Source organism: Geospiza fortis, unplaced genomic scaffold (assembly GCF_000277835.1).
Source record: "Geospiza fortis unplaced genomic scaffold, GeoFor_1.0 scaffold896, whole genome shotgun sequence".
Taxonomy (NCBI): domain Eukaryota; kingdom Metazoa; phylum Chordata; class Aves; order Passeriformes; family Thraupidae; genus Geospiza; species Geospiza fortis.
Window position 1 is genome coordinate 170,122 of NW_005054556.1, and position 15,456 is coordinate 185,577.

Sequence of the window (15,456 nt, forward strand, 5' to 3'; positions counted from 1 at the left end):
TGGGGGTGGATTTTCCATATGGTTTAACATGTTTGTACTTAGGCTGCTTCATAATGAACACGTATCTGTAGCAAATTTATGAACACGGTTTGGTAACACAGATTCTGGCTTCAACTTGCAGCAAGAGCATAAATAGACTTAAAGTCATTAACAGGAAGGCTAATAGAAAAAAATGAATCACACCATGAGCCACACTGGTGATCCCACCCACCTTTCAGACAACACAGGCAGAGTTGAACCAATCTCCAAAAGGGCAGATTGGGATAAAAAAGAAAAGAAAAACAATATTCATAAGAGATTTATAATTAAAGCCCAAGATTCATTTCCGTTGGAAACAGATGGCCAGGCAAAGGCATTGGGGATAATTTAGCTAAAGCCTGTGGTTCAACTTGCTAACAAAAGCATGCATTTCATCTTCCATGCAGAGGGTAACCTGCTTATTGCGTATTACAGAGCAGGAAACACCCGCATCGCTTCCAAACTGACACACTCACAGGGCCAGTGCACAGCCAGCACTGCTGGAAAGCACTGCTGCCTCCAAGGAAAAGAAATTCCAACTGAAAGGGAACAGAACAAACAAGAAGACTCTTAAAATCCCAGGGAAGAGTGAGAGATTGAGGGCTGGGTGAATCAGGAGAAACCTTATGAGGTGATAATGGGTGGGAGATGCTAAAGATGGAGAATAAAACCTTTTTTTCCTTCCCTTCTTTAAGGTAAACCAAGGTTACAGTGTTGCAGGATAAATCTCAGCACCAGAAACACACTTTAACACCTTGGGAAGTCTTCTGTCTTGGGAGACAACATAGAGAAGAGTCCCTGACATGGCTTTTCCACTGGGAATACAAGGAAAGTGTTGAGAACTTTACACCTGAACTTGCTCTCCTTCCATCTACCCTCCCCATAATGAACAATCTTGCTTTACTGCTGTCACACCTACCTCAGTAATTCCCCAAATGCCCCTTTACACCAGTGTGTCTCTCACCTGGACGTGTGCACAGCAGGAACTACAAACTCAGACTGGCCCCACTCTCATTATCAAAGCTGTTCATGTTTCCAGCAGTACTGACTCCCTTGCACTGCAACTCTACTTCTCCTGATATGTTCTGAAAGTACTTGGTGAAAAAAAAAAACAGTGTCAAATAAATGATCTTTAGGGAAATAGTATCATTGGGAATTATTGCCTGATGAATTCTGGAATTAGAAGAGAGACTGAGTGAATTTCCTCATTCAGCAGTGACAAACCAGCACGCTGCACTTGGAACCAGGAAAATCAGAATGAAGATTTCCCTGTAACTATAGAAATGGAGCAGCTATTTTATGGCACTGATTACTCACCTCTAAGATCTTCAACATGTTCTGCTGGGAAATGCAACCACTGAAACACTCCTACTATGCATGAGACCCCGAGGGCTATATCTGATCAAATATATTATCTCTGATTTCAATTAGGGGGAATTAAACAGAGCCTACCCTCGGGAATGAGGAAATGGGGAAAAGTGACTTTTGAAAATATAATCCTCAGACAAGGACAGGTGTATTTTTCCTGAATTACACATTATAGGCATGGCTGCTGCGAGCATATTATGGGATATAAAATATAATGAGAAAGTTTATTCTGTATCCTTTTTCTTTTTTCTGCTTTTCACAGGCAGCTTTTATAATATGGTTGTAGGGGTTGAGACAGAGAATGGAAATGCTGTGAGAAAACATGAAATCCTTCTTCTGGGATATTTTCGAACTTGAGTGTTTGGTTTGGTTTTTTTTTTTTCCCTGAGAATAAACAACACCTAAGGAGTAAAAGATTGCCTCACACAGAACAACAAAAATAATCACAAACTCCACAGCCAGTTCCCTGCCTGGGAGTGCCATCTCAAGCCCAGAGCAGCAGGGGATGCTCTAGGCTCAGTGCAGCCCACAGGGCTTTCTCCACAGGAGGTAACATTCCTGTACATCATTTGAAGGACACTGATATTGGAGTATTTTATTTACTTTTGATGACCACACTTCGTACAGTCTACTGAAAATCTGGAGAATGGGTGTAAAAAAACTTCAGCTCCTACTTGGGAACTGGAGAAAGTGCCATAAAATGATTAGACTCTAAGGAGCCAATCTGTTCAGCTTCTAAAAAAATATTCAAGGTTGGAATACAGATGTACAATCAAGCGAAGGAAACAGCAGGTGCCAAAGGACTCTTTGTCGTGTGGATAAAAATAACATAAAGCTGCAATCTGTAACCAGACCAAAAACCAAACTAGAAAGAAGGCATTTACACCTTTAACTCAGATATTAACTACTGCAAGAGATTTACAGTGGGAAGCAATGGATTTTCCATATTTTTCTGATCTAAGTCAGAGGTGGATGCTTTTCTTCATGTTAGTTCAAGAAACAGCCACTTTCCAGTTAAACAGAATTTCCTGGGTTTGAGCAATGAAATGGGACTTGAAGACAATGATAAGAAATGGCAACCAGAGCCCTGTGCCTTTGGGAAGACTCTGTGTTTCAGAAGGCTACTGTGTAAGCAGACAGGACAGTGAGAATGGTTATTGGATGTTTATGAATTTAGCTGAATTTAGGGCTCTGCTATAGGAAATGTTTCCTGTGTGCCTCTGAGGAACAACCACAGCTAACACAGGAAAGACATGACTCCACCTGGATTTCAAGGACTGTCTCCTAGTACAGGTCCATGCTGGCCTGTGGCATGGATGAGAAAGAAACAATGTCACTGGGATCTCAGTCTGCTGAGACTTTTCCACAGATTTCAATATAAGCATTCCACAAGTTCATTCAGGCTGCAGGGTAAGAGAGTGATGGGAAAGAAAGACAGGAACCATTTAATCTCAGCTTGCTCATTACCTGGGATAACTGCCGGATCTTGGCAGGCTCACAGACTAAGGAGTTGAATGACTGCTGGTGAGGGCTCTGTGGCTGTGGCAGGGGAAATAGCACACTGTGTTCCTCCTCACAAAAAGCAGGCACTTCTTGCTCTTCTCTGCTGCCATTCCATGCAGGGGCTTTCTAAGCAGACTTTCACATCCAATGTTGAAAGCAGAATTAATCATGCAGCCTTTTTCCTTGCACAGAGAAGAGGAAAAAATCTAGCAGCAGTAAAAACCTCAGAGAAATAACATTTAAAGACAAAAGATGCTGAAGTCACCCGGGCTGAAGGCCAGAGCTATGTGCTCCCTCTGTACTTTTTCAAGTCCTTCAAGTCCTGTGGATTTCTTTCAAATTCTCCACAGCCACAGAGTAATAAGAGATCAATTCTTTAGGTCTGCTAAGAGATTGCTTAGGGGTCACTTGAGAGCCTAAACAATTTGGCGAAGATAAACACCACAGACCCAACATGCTTTTTATCAATGCTAATTATATTCCCTCCATCCAGATTGACAAGATGTAATGGAATCTGCTGATGAAAACCACAATAAAACTGGAACCAATTACTCTAAAAAAGTATGCCACGAGAGAAGGACTTCAGAATGTTGCCCAAAGGTAAGACATTACTAGTTATGCCCTTCAAGTTTTGCCAATATTCAGAGCTTTGAAGCTTGTGTTTCTTTACAAGAATATTAGATGATGATATATGAAGCATTTCTTTAATGGCATACAGTTCACTGTCCCAAAATGCTCCTTTTAAGCAACGTGCAATTTCTTCATTCAAAGTCTGACAGCAGTCACAGCTTGGTGCTCTTCATCTTCTCACAGGGCCACACTTCCCCTCCTTCGCCAGCCATCTTAAAAACCACAAATGCAGCTTGGTTATCTAAAAGGAATTAGTCCCTAGCTTTGGATTTTGGCAAATCCTTACAGATGTTGTCACTAGTGATGTCCATTTCCAAACTGTGCCCACACACTGCTGGTGTAGAACCATTCCTACACTCAGAGTAAGGCTCTGACTTTCTCCTGCACACTGTTCCATGCTGGCCCAGCTCAACTAGCAGAAGCAAGCTGCATTTAATGAGGAATAAATCGGCCCTTGCCAAGTAATGCTCATAAGTGATCTTTTGAAGCAAATCTAGGGAACAACAACAAACGTCATGGCCTGCACTGATTTCAGGCGATTAAATACTTGACTTTTACTGAGATACTGATGTTTGTAAGGAATTATAAAAAAGTGTTTTTCAGGCTACATCAGTATGACATTTCAGGACCCTGTTCTCCTCTCGTTATGGAAATTCACAATAACAGTTGTTAATCAGTTCTGTAACTTTAGTCACAAGCTAAACTTCAGCAACCTTGCCCTGGTTATACCTGAAACAAATGGAATTGATGAAATAACTTTAAACCATATCATGGATTATACTTTTGTTGGACCATTAATTCAAATCCAGGTACTTAATTATACCTTCTTTCATGTAGTTATCTGTATTTATATTTTTTGTTATTAGCTTGTTTGGCAGAGACAAAAGCAGGAAGCATAACACAGGAAATGAGAGTATTTTGGTATTTTTATATTGGCCTGCCTTTGACACAAGTCCTCCACTTCAATCAAGACCTTGACTTATGATCCACAGAAAGGAAATCATGTACATTACTGAGTATTCCTCTGAACAGAATGAGATGCCAAAGTCAAGCTTGTGTTCTTTTGTGGGCACCTTACTGCAAAAGTCCCATACCTTCTCAGTAATTTCTCATGGGCAGCTCCTTACAGCACAACCCACAAACTCCTCTCTCCCCTCATCCAGCTAAGCCACTCTTTTGTAGCACTCGTCTTCTTATTGGACACAGCACCCCCATTTGCACAAAAGAATACCACTGGGAGAAACTGACTATCTGACACAACACAGTGGAGTGACCCCATGGCCTGACACAACACTGTGGAGTGACCGCACAGCTTGCCGTAAAATGGCGGAGTAATCCATGCTCTGCCACAAAATGGCGGAGTGATCCCACGGCCCAAGACAAAATGGTGGAGGGAGTGATCCACAGCCTGACACAAAATGGCGCTCTGACCCCACAGCCCAACACAAAATGGCTGAGTCACTCACAGCCCCACACAAAATGGCGCTCTGACCCCACAGCCCAACACAAAATGGCAGACTGACCCCACAGCCCCACACAAAATGGCGCTCTGACCCCACAGCCCAACACAAAATGGCTGAGTCACTCACAGCCCCACACAAAATGGCGCTCTGACCCCACAGCCTGACACACACCCTCAGACCGTTTCCCTCACATGCCCTCACCCACCATGGCAGACCGACACCCCCACCTTCCCCTGCCCTTCCCCAAGATGTCGGCCTGTCCCCCTCACCCCAATGGTGCCGTGTGTCCGTGTGTCCCCTCAGGGCCCATCGAAGCGCGGCCGTGCCCAGGGAGCCGCAGGGGAGCAGAGCAGAGCCCAGGACACGCCCCGAGCTCCCAGGGCTCCCTGCCATGGATCCAGAGGCCCTCAGGGCACGCTAGGCCCCGGGGTGTTGCCTACATACCTTTCTCCTTTTTCTTCCTCTTTTTTCTCCTACCTTCTTCTCAAAATACATTGTACACCAAACTAAAAAATTCCAGGCAATGCCTTAGAAAGTGCCCTGTTGTGTCTGGATCAGTCAAAGTTTGGCTAAGTTAAAGTTTACCAAGTTGAAGTTTGTGCAGTGCTTTACTTTGGGTGGTTAAAATTTGCTGAGCGCCTCACTGTGCCTTCGTGCTCCAAAGTTTGCAGGTCTGGCTGAGCTTCACACCCACATGGCCATTCCCCACAGGGAAGGACTGACAGTTCTGCTTTACTCACCATTCCTGGCACAACCTTCCACTCCTCTTTACCTGTAGCTGTGCAAGAGTGTTTTGTCTCCAAATTTATGTCAAACTAAGTAACAACAACACAACAATAATAATAACAATAACGATATTATTGCTAATAAACGGTTAAAAGTCACTGAGGATGTTAAAGTTATCTTACCATTAGAAGATTGTTTGTGAAGAGCTTTAAAATAAAATTGCAAAAACCCGGAAAAGACAGTATTCTTCTGAAGAATAGGCTGGCCCCCTGAAGGTGTGGTTGTCTCTGAGACCAGGTCAGAGTTATATCCAGCCTGCCTTTTCCTTGTACCCACACAGAGTCTGGAGAAAGCTTGAGACAATTTGAAAAATCATAAGTAAATGCTCCCCACTGTCTGTCCCCTACCCAGCCTTTCTCCAGGCCTCTTTTCCAGTGTTTACCCATCAAACCTTCCCTAGAGTGGGCATGTAACATATCTGCAGGTGCAAACAAGCTGTGAAATCCTGCTGGGAGTGTGTAGGAGCTACTGAGAGCTCAGCAAACAGACAGTGGGGTTTGAGAGCTACACAGCACCCCCATGAACCAGAGCCCACGGTGCTGCTGCAGTGAAACAAGTGTTGTGTGAGAGCAGACATGGAGCATTTCAGCAAAACATTCAGGAATGCAGCTCAATTGTGGCTATTTCCTACCCCACTCTAAAGCCAATTTTTGCCCTCCACTAGATTAAAATATCAGATTAATTGGAAATGTACTCCCACTGTGTACTTTACGAACACTTACTCTCGTGGCACATTTATTTATTTAACACACAGGGAACTGATCCACTGCTCTGCCTTGCACTGGTTACTTTCAAGGACTTCCATCCTGCCTGAGAGAGAACAGATATAAATAATTACAGAATAAAATGTTGTCAGAGAGTAATGTTCACTGCTGCTTTGGTCCAATGAAAGCCAAAGCCACCAAATAACTTTCAGGGAAAAGGGCAATAATTAATTCTATGAGGATAACACTCTATCACACTGCCTTGCTGCTATTATGACAAAATAAATTAAAATATCATAGTCTCTCTGTATATAGTTTAACTTATAAACCTAATTTTCATCTTTTAAAAACTACCTTGGAAAATTAAATGAATCTTCTCACAGATATGAATTTTACAGATCACATTTTGAAGAACAATATCTCAATATGCTATTCTCATTTCTTTTAAGGACATCAACAGCACGTTTTTTTAAAAAGTGAGAATTTGGAGAACATCAGAGTTCCTGATTACTCACTGGATAGTGTGGATGTGAAGAAAAGCTAGGCAGATTTCTAAGGAATTAATTAGTCATCTTAAGGACCACACAGCATGAAAAATAACAGTGAAAATATCAAGCACTTATGCAGATACACACCATCCTTTTATAATTATTATTTACATGCAATTCTCCAAGTGCATTTCTGTGTCCTCCCCAGTATATTCATTACAGAAGTATCTCTAAGAGCTGCCTGACTTGTTTCTGTGTTTTGTTAATGGCAGCTTTATTCTTCTTCATAGCTTTAAGTAGGCCGTTTGCAGGGGTTTGGCAGTATGTACCTGCACTTAGCTGCCTTTTGAAAAGGTCAGAGGTTGCTGGAGTTCTGGACAGCTGTATTTCATTCAGATTTCGGTGTACACTGATTTTTTAGCCATAATCCATTTATATAAATATAATTTCTGAGTTAAGTGACACACTGCTGAAAAGCAGGCTTATCTGAAATTTTATCCAAATACATTATAGCCAAATGAATCATCAATTTTACTTTACATAATTCATCTTGAAGCTTATATGTGCGTGTGCATTTTATCAATTACCACAGATCACCACCAATGTGCAGCCAGTCCGTGCATCCATCATCCATGCAGACACCTTGGAAAAGGGCAAACTTTGAAGCATGTCTCAAATGATATATATATTGGGAGAAGAAATTCTGTTTCAGAAGCAAAATGTCATAAAACATCTCTGTATCAAAAATAATAGTAATGAAACAGCTTACTTGAATTTGTTTAAAACAAACTAGGCCAGAATTGCTATTTTGGATGCAAAAAAAGAGGCAGACTGCTTTTATGAATGCCATAAAAATAAACTATTTTAATAGGTACATAAATAAAAGGTTTGAAGTAGAATTTTCCCCCCAAACATCAAGATGGGCTAGCTTCTGTACAGAAATGAACAATGTTCATGGGACTCCTAAATTAAATAAACCCTTTGTTACATTCAAAACCACTGAAGGCAAATACATAATGCAGTGACGCACCTGAATTGTTCTCCTTCCTCATCCTAGCAGTGTATACAGTATTTCCTTGGTTTACAGTACTCTGAGGATATGAATCTGTTAAATAAACTCTGAATGACAGGGTGGAAATAAAATTTAAGAAGTCAACGTTAAAAGAACCCAAACAATCCTGGCACCCACAGGGGTACCTTGCATCAACCAGGAAATTTTAATGGAAAAGAAATAAGGATTGTGCTGTAAAATAAATTATCTATTTTACATATTGTTGTATAGTTATCTTAAAGTGTTTATATATTACATTCACTTTGGTGATGTGTTTTTTTTCTATCCTGTAATAAATTACATGAGGTGTGTGCTCCTTGGTCATGTGTTTACTGCAAATAGGGGGAGCTCAGCACATCTAGGAAATGTTAAAAATATTTCAGATTTAGTTAAGACGGACAAAATCTAATTTAAAGCAGCTTTCCTCCTATCATGCCCCCCTCCCCAGCACCTCTACAAAGTTACCCTGATGGCTTCAGTTTTGCTGTGTTGTATCAAAACATGTCACAGGCTGATGACTAACACTTACTGACACACAGAGGTTCTTGGGTTTTGTTTCTCCTCTCTCCCTTTGAACCATCTGTCAGCTTGAGAACATCTGCCATTAACATCTCCATGCTCTCCAAAGATTCCAGCTAATTAAGGCAAGGAACCATCATTTGTCCATCAAAGCTAAGTTTCCTGAAACAAGATGCTATCACTGTTGTTATCTGGATTGTGTCTGGTGATGGGTGAGGACCACTCATCCTATGGAGGAGAAAGTCTGTCACATGGTCACGCAGACTGCTAAGGTATCTTGTGCTGGTGAAATCAGAGACAAAATTAAAAGATGACAACTTTCATTCATAGTGCAGAACTGGCATTTCTAGTCTATTCCATCAGAAGTTCAAGAAGTGGGGCCAGGCTGACTCAGGCCTTGCCAAGGAGCCTGCTTAGAGTTTACCCACCAGCAAGACGTGACCGGCAGTGAAACGACTGCCCCTTTTTCCGATTGGCTTTCTTCTTCTTCTTCATCTTCTTCTGCTTATTTGCACCTTTGCTTTTGTCTGATTTCTTTTTCTTTTCGTCCTCCTTAAACCACGGTCCCCAGACTCCTCCGTTGAGCTTGGGGTTGCTGCGTGGGTCCTTGGGCGGGTAGCGGACGGGCACCGCAGTCTTGTTGAACTGCGAGAGCCTCCGCAGCAGCTGCTTCACCACCTCGGGGTGCCGGGCAGACAGGTCCACGCGCTCATAGGGGTCGGCCGTGATGTTGAAGAGCCACACGGTTTTCCCGGCTGACCATGAGACACGCTCGTTGTGCCAGCGGTTGGGACCCGCGTTGCTGAAGGCCTGTGGAGGCACCCAGTCGCTGTAGCCCGGGTTTCCCGTCAGCAGCTTCCAGTGATTCACTCTGATGGCAGACTGGATGGCAGTGTTCCAGATCCCATAGCCAGCAGCCCAGGAGCCGTTCTTGGCTTTGGTGTAGATGGGGTCGATGTTGTGCAGGATGTCCACCCGCGGGGAGCGCCGGCCCTCGCTGATGGTCTCCCACACGTCGTAGCCGTCCAGCTGGATGTCTTCATCGATCTGCCCCTCTGCCAGCGTGATCAGCGTGGGGAACCAGTCTGTGATGTGCACCAGCTCCTTGCATACAGATCCCTTGTTTTTCAGAAGGGGGCTGTGCACAAACCCGACGGCGCGGATACCTCCTTCCCAATAGGTGCCTTTGCTTCCTCGGAGTGGCCAGTTACTGCCTCCGGCCATCGGCTGCCCACCATTATCAGAAGAATAAATGATAATGCTGTTCTCGTAGTAGCCATACTTCCTCAGAGCTAGGGTCACATTGTTTATGGCCTCATCCAAGCAGGCCAGCATGGCCGCGTACCGCCGCCTGTTGATGTTGTTTATCGAGCGGTAATGTTCAAAATACCTGCCCGGCGCCTGAAGAGGTGAATGGACAGCTTGGTAGGCAATATAGAGGAATATGGGTTTCCTGGGGTTATGAGAAGCCAGGATCTGCTGCACTTTCTGCGTGTACATCTGCGTGGAGTAGATGCCATTGTCGTGGTCCCAGGCGGCGTTGTTGTTCTCGTACAGGTCGTAGCCGCATATCCCGGGGCTGTCACACTTGAAGTGGGTGTAGTAGTCACCGCTGCCCAGGAGCGAGCCGAAGAAGGAGTCGAACCCCCTCTGGGTGGGCATGCACTCCCGGCGGTAGAAACCCAGGTGCCACTTGCCCACCATGTGCGTGGAGTACCCAACCTCCTTGAGCTTCTGAGGTAGCGTGACGTTATCCAGAGGTAAGCAGTTGGGCTGCGTCGGCCGGATGATGGAGTGCTGCAGTCCCGTGTGGATCTGGTACCTGGAGGTGGGAGGAGACAGGCATCAGGGTGGTGGAGGAAATGCTCAGGTGTATGGACACCTTAATCCTAACATAAAATGTCCCTACGCATGCCAGAGCCTTCTCTGGAAATATTTCAGAGTGCCTGTGTGCGCTGCTTTCAAAAACCAGCTCGGTCACACCATCAAATCTGTCCTTGCCTCACTGAGGGATGAAACATTTCCCTCCATGACCTGAGCTACTCAAAATACCTACATATACAGGAGCACAGGTACTTTGAGGCACCCTTCTTTCCTCCACATGTCTCCGTTTAACAATGGCTATAGAAAATTATGTGGATAAATACAATTTTTACAGTGCCTCGTAATTTGCTAGCGGTGAACGTATCTACAGCATATAAAAATGCTGGGCTTTGAGCATGTAAGAGCAGTATGTTTAAAGGATGGGGTAATAAATTCTGCAGTGCACTACAGGCTATGTGTAAAGAATACATATGGCTTCCATATGATGAAAATGAATCCAGCACGGGCAGTAGTAAGTATCAAAAATCAAGGGCAAATATATTTATACCAGTTTGACACTAAAAAAGAGAATGTAACAGCAGATAGTAGACCAAAGACAACTCCTCCCTGAGTGTGAGAAGAGGTTCAATTCTCAACCATGCATAGAACAGCCAGGTCCACTAATACTGCGCATCTCCCCCAAAACCGGTTCTTATTAATTTGTGGTAGCAGGAGTTGGGGCTTCTTGACAAATTCTGCTGGTGTTGCCAATCTGATTGGCCTCCTGAGCTGTCTAGAAAATTAAAACCATTAGGCTCTGCCTGCCCATAAAGAACGCGAAGCCTGCTTTCATATGAGGGCTTCCTGGCCAGGATCTCCAAAGGCGCCATAGCTGTCTCTAATGGCTGGCAGTGTGGATGGATTGTGTAACTCCATTTCATTCTGGAGCTAATTTCCCTGGACCCAGAAGCTCTGCTCTCACTAACTGCCTGCAGAAGCTCTGGCTGTTGTGCTGCTCTGGACCCAGCGTGCTGCAGGGCTGCTGCTGTGCTCTGCCCCCCAGCCCCTCTGCACAGCATTGTCTCTGGAACCAGGCTGGGGACCTGGAGCCCTGCCACCCAATTGTGCCCAAACTCACAGGCTGGTGCTGACAGCGCAGGAGATGCTGCGGGAGAGAGCTAAAACACACCCTGAAAATGATGGGTTTCTGGAATCTGCACTTTGCTTTTGTAAAAGAAATGTCACACACACACACAAGTCCCACATCCTTCCCATGGTTCAGCTGCAACATTCTCCTCTTAAAACAGGTAAACTACAACCATGAAAGCCATGCAGTGCTCCATACTTCAGCTCATTCCATATTTCCGACTCCTCAGGGAACTATGTCCATAAGGCATTTCATTTCCTTCCCCTTCTTTTTCCTCTGCCTTGTTAAATCCTTTCAGAAAATTCCCATTTTTTGATCCAACTGGAAAAGTCCTTGTCCCCACTTGGCTATTTTAGTCAATAGTTTCTGTTTTCTTAACTCTGACAGGCTCCTTGATCACAAGGTCAGACCCCAGTCCCAGCGGGGCAGTTCCTCTGTAACAAGCTGATTTTGCTGGAAGTCAGGATTTTCTCTGAAGGGACTCAGCCGGATCCTTCCACCACCCTTCTCCTCTGAAAACTGAGAAGCTGGGCCTTAGGGGCACAGGCCACAGACTCTGTGAAACACTGCAAACCAATCTTCCTCTTGTAGGCAAATGTCTACACAGAAAGCACGACAGTCACACAACGTTCATTCTCGTCAAGAATTCCTAAAACACCAGGCAGTTTCCCCAGCGAGGGCTTTTCAACTAGAGATCCAAGCATGAAATTCCTAAGTTGTTGATCTGACAAATATTGAACCAAAATCCAGCAAGAATTAGCCTCAGTCACAGAGGCATTCAGCAGTGCCCTAAGGAAGTTATTCAATATGCTGGTAACACTGCACATATAACACACATCCATCTATATGCACATATATTCCCTGCTGCTGCCTCCTTGCAGGAGACTCTGGTGTGTTTCCCAGATGTGTCTGTGTGCTATTTTTGGCATGGCTGTGCTTTGGAATATACCTATAGGCACACAGACAAAGAGACACATTTTTACACTCGTATGTGTAAAAAAGAAGTCTGCAAACCAATACATTTTAAGTTGAAATATTTCAAGTGTAGAAATGCTTCAAAGAAATATCAACCTCTGATTATCAGAAGACTGTGCACTATGACAAAAAAGGTCAAGATTTGTACACTTTCCTGCACCACATGCCTTTCTAATTGATCCATTATGTGCCAACATTACTTCTTCAGTGAAAGCATTTCATTTTCAAAGGACTTGCAGGGCATCCATAGAAAAGCAAAGTAATCTCAGCAAAAGACAGTGATGATATGGAAGCAAATGACACTAATAGCAATAGGAAAAATGTCTCAAAACAACTGTTTTGAAACTGTTTCTAGACTGTGCAAGACCAAAAAAAAACTGAACCAGGAAAAACATAAAGGGACTAGGAGGCAGATACTGATTTTGAGGGTGTAGTTCACCAACTGCAATGAAATGTCTGTAAGATACATCCTATAGATTTCATGGCTTCTATTTTTTAGAATAAATTGGCTGAATTTAATCCCAAATGCAGAAAGGAAGTTAGGACTGTGAATAGTCTGGAATTCATTATTAGAATTTCAGCACCAGTAACCAGTCAAATTTAAGCAAATGCTGACAGGCCACAGAATCTAATTTCACTATTTTTTAGACTTTGACCTTCGTGGGCATTATTTACATATAGGCCATTAACTGCTGAGAGAGGCCATTAACTGTATAAAGAGTGGGGTTCAAGACTTGGGAATACTTTAGATGGATGTGCTGTGCTCTCCTTCTCCCTGCTCCTCTGACAATCTGGATCATAGGTGTTCTCCTTTAGAATACCTGAAATTGCCAATCTGCAGAATAAGGAACTAAGCAAAATTTGTGTGAAGTGCTCAGCTAATAAGAAGTATATTGAAAATTAATTTCTCCTCACTATACAGGGATGGCTCTTCGTGCATTTTCTACTCTTGTTTTTGTTTTCCTGGTGTGCTGTTCAGATGTTCACAGAAAACCCACTGTGATAAGTGTTGCAGCCAAGGCAGATGCTCAGTGCTGGCTCACTGACACACTGAGCTGTTTTCTTGTTTGCAGGGGAAACTTTAAAGCAATGGCCTCCCTCTGGGAGCATCCCAATGACTTCACTGCCCTTTGCTTCTTGGATGCTCACAGAAATATTTCAGAGGGTTCTTAAAATAAATAAGTAAGCAAATAAATCCTCCCTCCTGAGTGTGAGCTCATGACACCCCTTTCCAACACGAGTTCCCTTCCTTTTTTAATTTAGACACAAAGCTCAGGCAGTGGATTCACAGCACTCCCACCTCCAGTCCCAAGGTGCAGAGCCCATGAAGCTGCTGAAGGTGAACTGCACACTGAAGTGCTGGAGTGTTATGGATGCAAAGCACCACAGGCACACTGAAGTCAGTGAGACCTGAGCTTGAGGAATGTGCTAACACTGGGAGGGAGGCTTCACTTCCCCCTTCTGATGCCCTCAGCAGTGCTGCATTAGTTTCCAGCTCTCTTCTGCAGTGACAGAATCTCTGCACATTTCCCTGCTGTTCCCCACGGCAGAGAGCAGGGCTGGGGGGCTGTGGAGGGGAAGGGATTCTCCTGGCACACCCCACATCCCCTGCACAGCCTCACACACATGTGGGCCAAGCCAAGTTTCCTGAACAAACCGTTCCCTGAGGAGTTTTCTATTGAGTGTTTTCCCCCTTAACTTCAGGGTGGGTTCTGCACCATGCTGAGGAAGAAGCTGGGATGTTTCTGATTTTGTAATGTGCATGTACGACACTACTGATTTCAAGCTCTCACAATTTTCAAATACTGCATTAATTGTCCTCAAACTGAGATTCTTCTAAGGGTCACTGTAGATTAACAAAGAAGCTCAGTTGGAAGTTTCTAATTTCAGGAACTTTTGCTAGCAGAGCTCTAGTTAGTATACGTGGAAAATGTATTTTTATTATGCTTGCATAGCTCAGGATATGTTGAAAAAAACCTCAATTGTAAAAATAATAAACTCTAGCCTAGGATTCAGAAAAGGATACTTTAAATAAAAACCCCATGTTTGCCAGGAGTTGCATAGAGTGACGGCACTGAGGTCTGCATGCTACATAAATTAAAGAGATCACTATTGATGACTGTGCATTTCCCTGTTAAAAATAATGAGATACAACAAGCAGGCACCAGGCAAGAGCATCGATTTAGGGGTTACTAAAGAACAGTCTTTGACATCTTACCTGAAACTATTTGTATAACACAACAGCTAAAACAGAGGAATTCCAGGTGAGTAAAAAAATAGGGAAATATGTGATTTTGGGGGCTGTCAGTCCTCAGACATCCAAGTTACTGGGAGGAAAAATTCCCAAGATTCCATTTGTCACCAGCAAATCATCAGAGGCAGGGCACAATCACCAGTGAGAGAAACCAGATACAACAAAGACATTTTTAGAGTGGACTGAGGCTTTAGCATGGAGCCCACAAGCCCTACATGTCTGACAAAGTTGTTGCTTTGGGCAGGGATGTTCACTCTGAATCATCTCAAAGTTGTTTTCAGCTCCGTAAGGTGCTTGTGAGGGACGCAGGAGCAGTTCAGGAGCTCTTCCACCCAGGCTGGTGAAGAGCAGGGCAGGGGATCCTGACCATGGGCATGTTGGGTATGGACCAGCATGAAAGAATCACACAAAAGGACTCTGCAGCAGAAATATCTGCCATAAAAACGAAATGTTTCATGCTGCATATGCTGAGGTATTTTAAACTAAATCAGAGTAAAGCTGGAAAAGGGGTGAGTTGATCCAGGAGACCCTTGGGCAGAGCTGAGCTGATTTAAATGAGATGTAAACAAAGCCATCACAGCCTGACATGAATTGCTGCCAAGCCATCAGCAAGTCCTGGTCCCCTCAGACTGATGACAACAAAGCCAGAGTGCATAGCCACAGTGCTTCTGTCTCATTGCTATTATGTCAATTTGCTGAGAAGCAAAACGTTTTCTAAATGCTCATGTCCTTCTGTTTTCCATTCTT

The 15,456-nt window shown here is 43.8% G+C and overlaps 1 protein-coding gene across 1 annotated transcript in view; it reads right to left on the reverse strand.

Moving 5' to 3' along the window:
* Positions 1–7,795: 7,795 nt before the first annotated feature.
* Positions 7,796–15,456, reverse strand: part of ARSJ (arylsulfatase family member J) — a 28,214-nt gene continuing 20,553 nt past the window's right edge. The window contains exon 2 of the mRNA XM_031064099.1: positions 7,796–10,352. Coding sequence (XP_030919959.1) covers positions 8,951–10,352 — 1,402 coding nt within the window. The 3' untranslated portion in view covers positions 7,796–8,950. The remainder of the gene's footprint in view (positions 10,353–15,456) is intronic.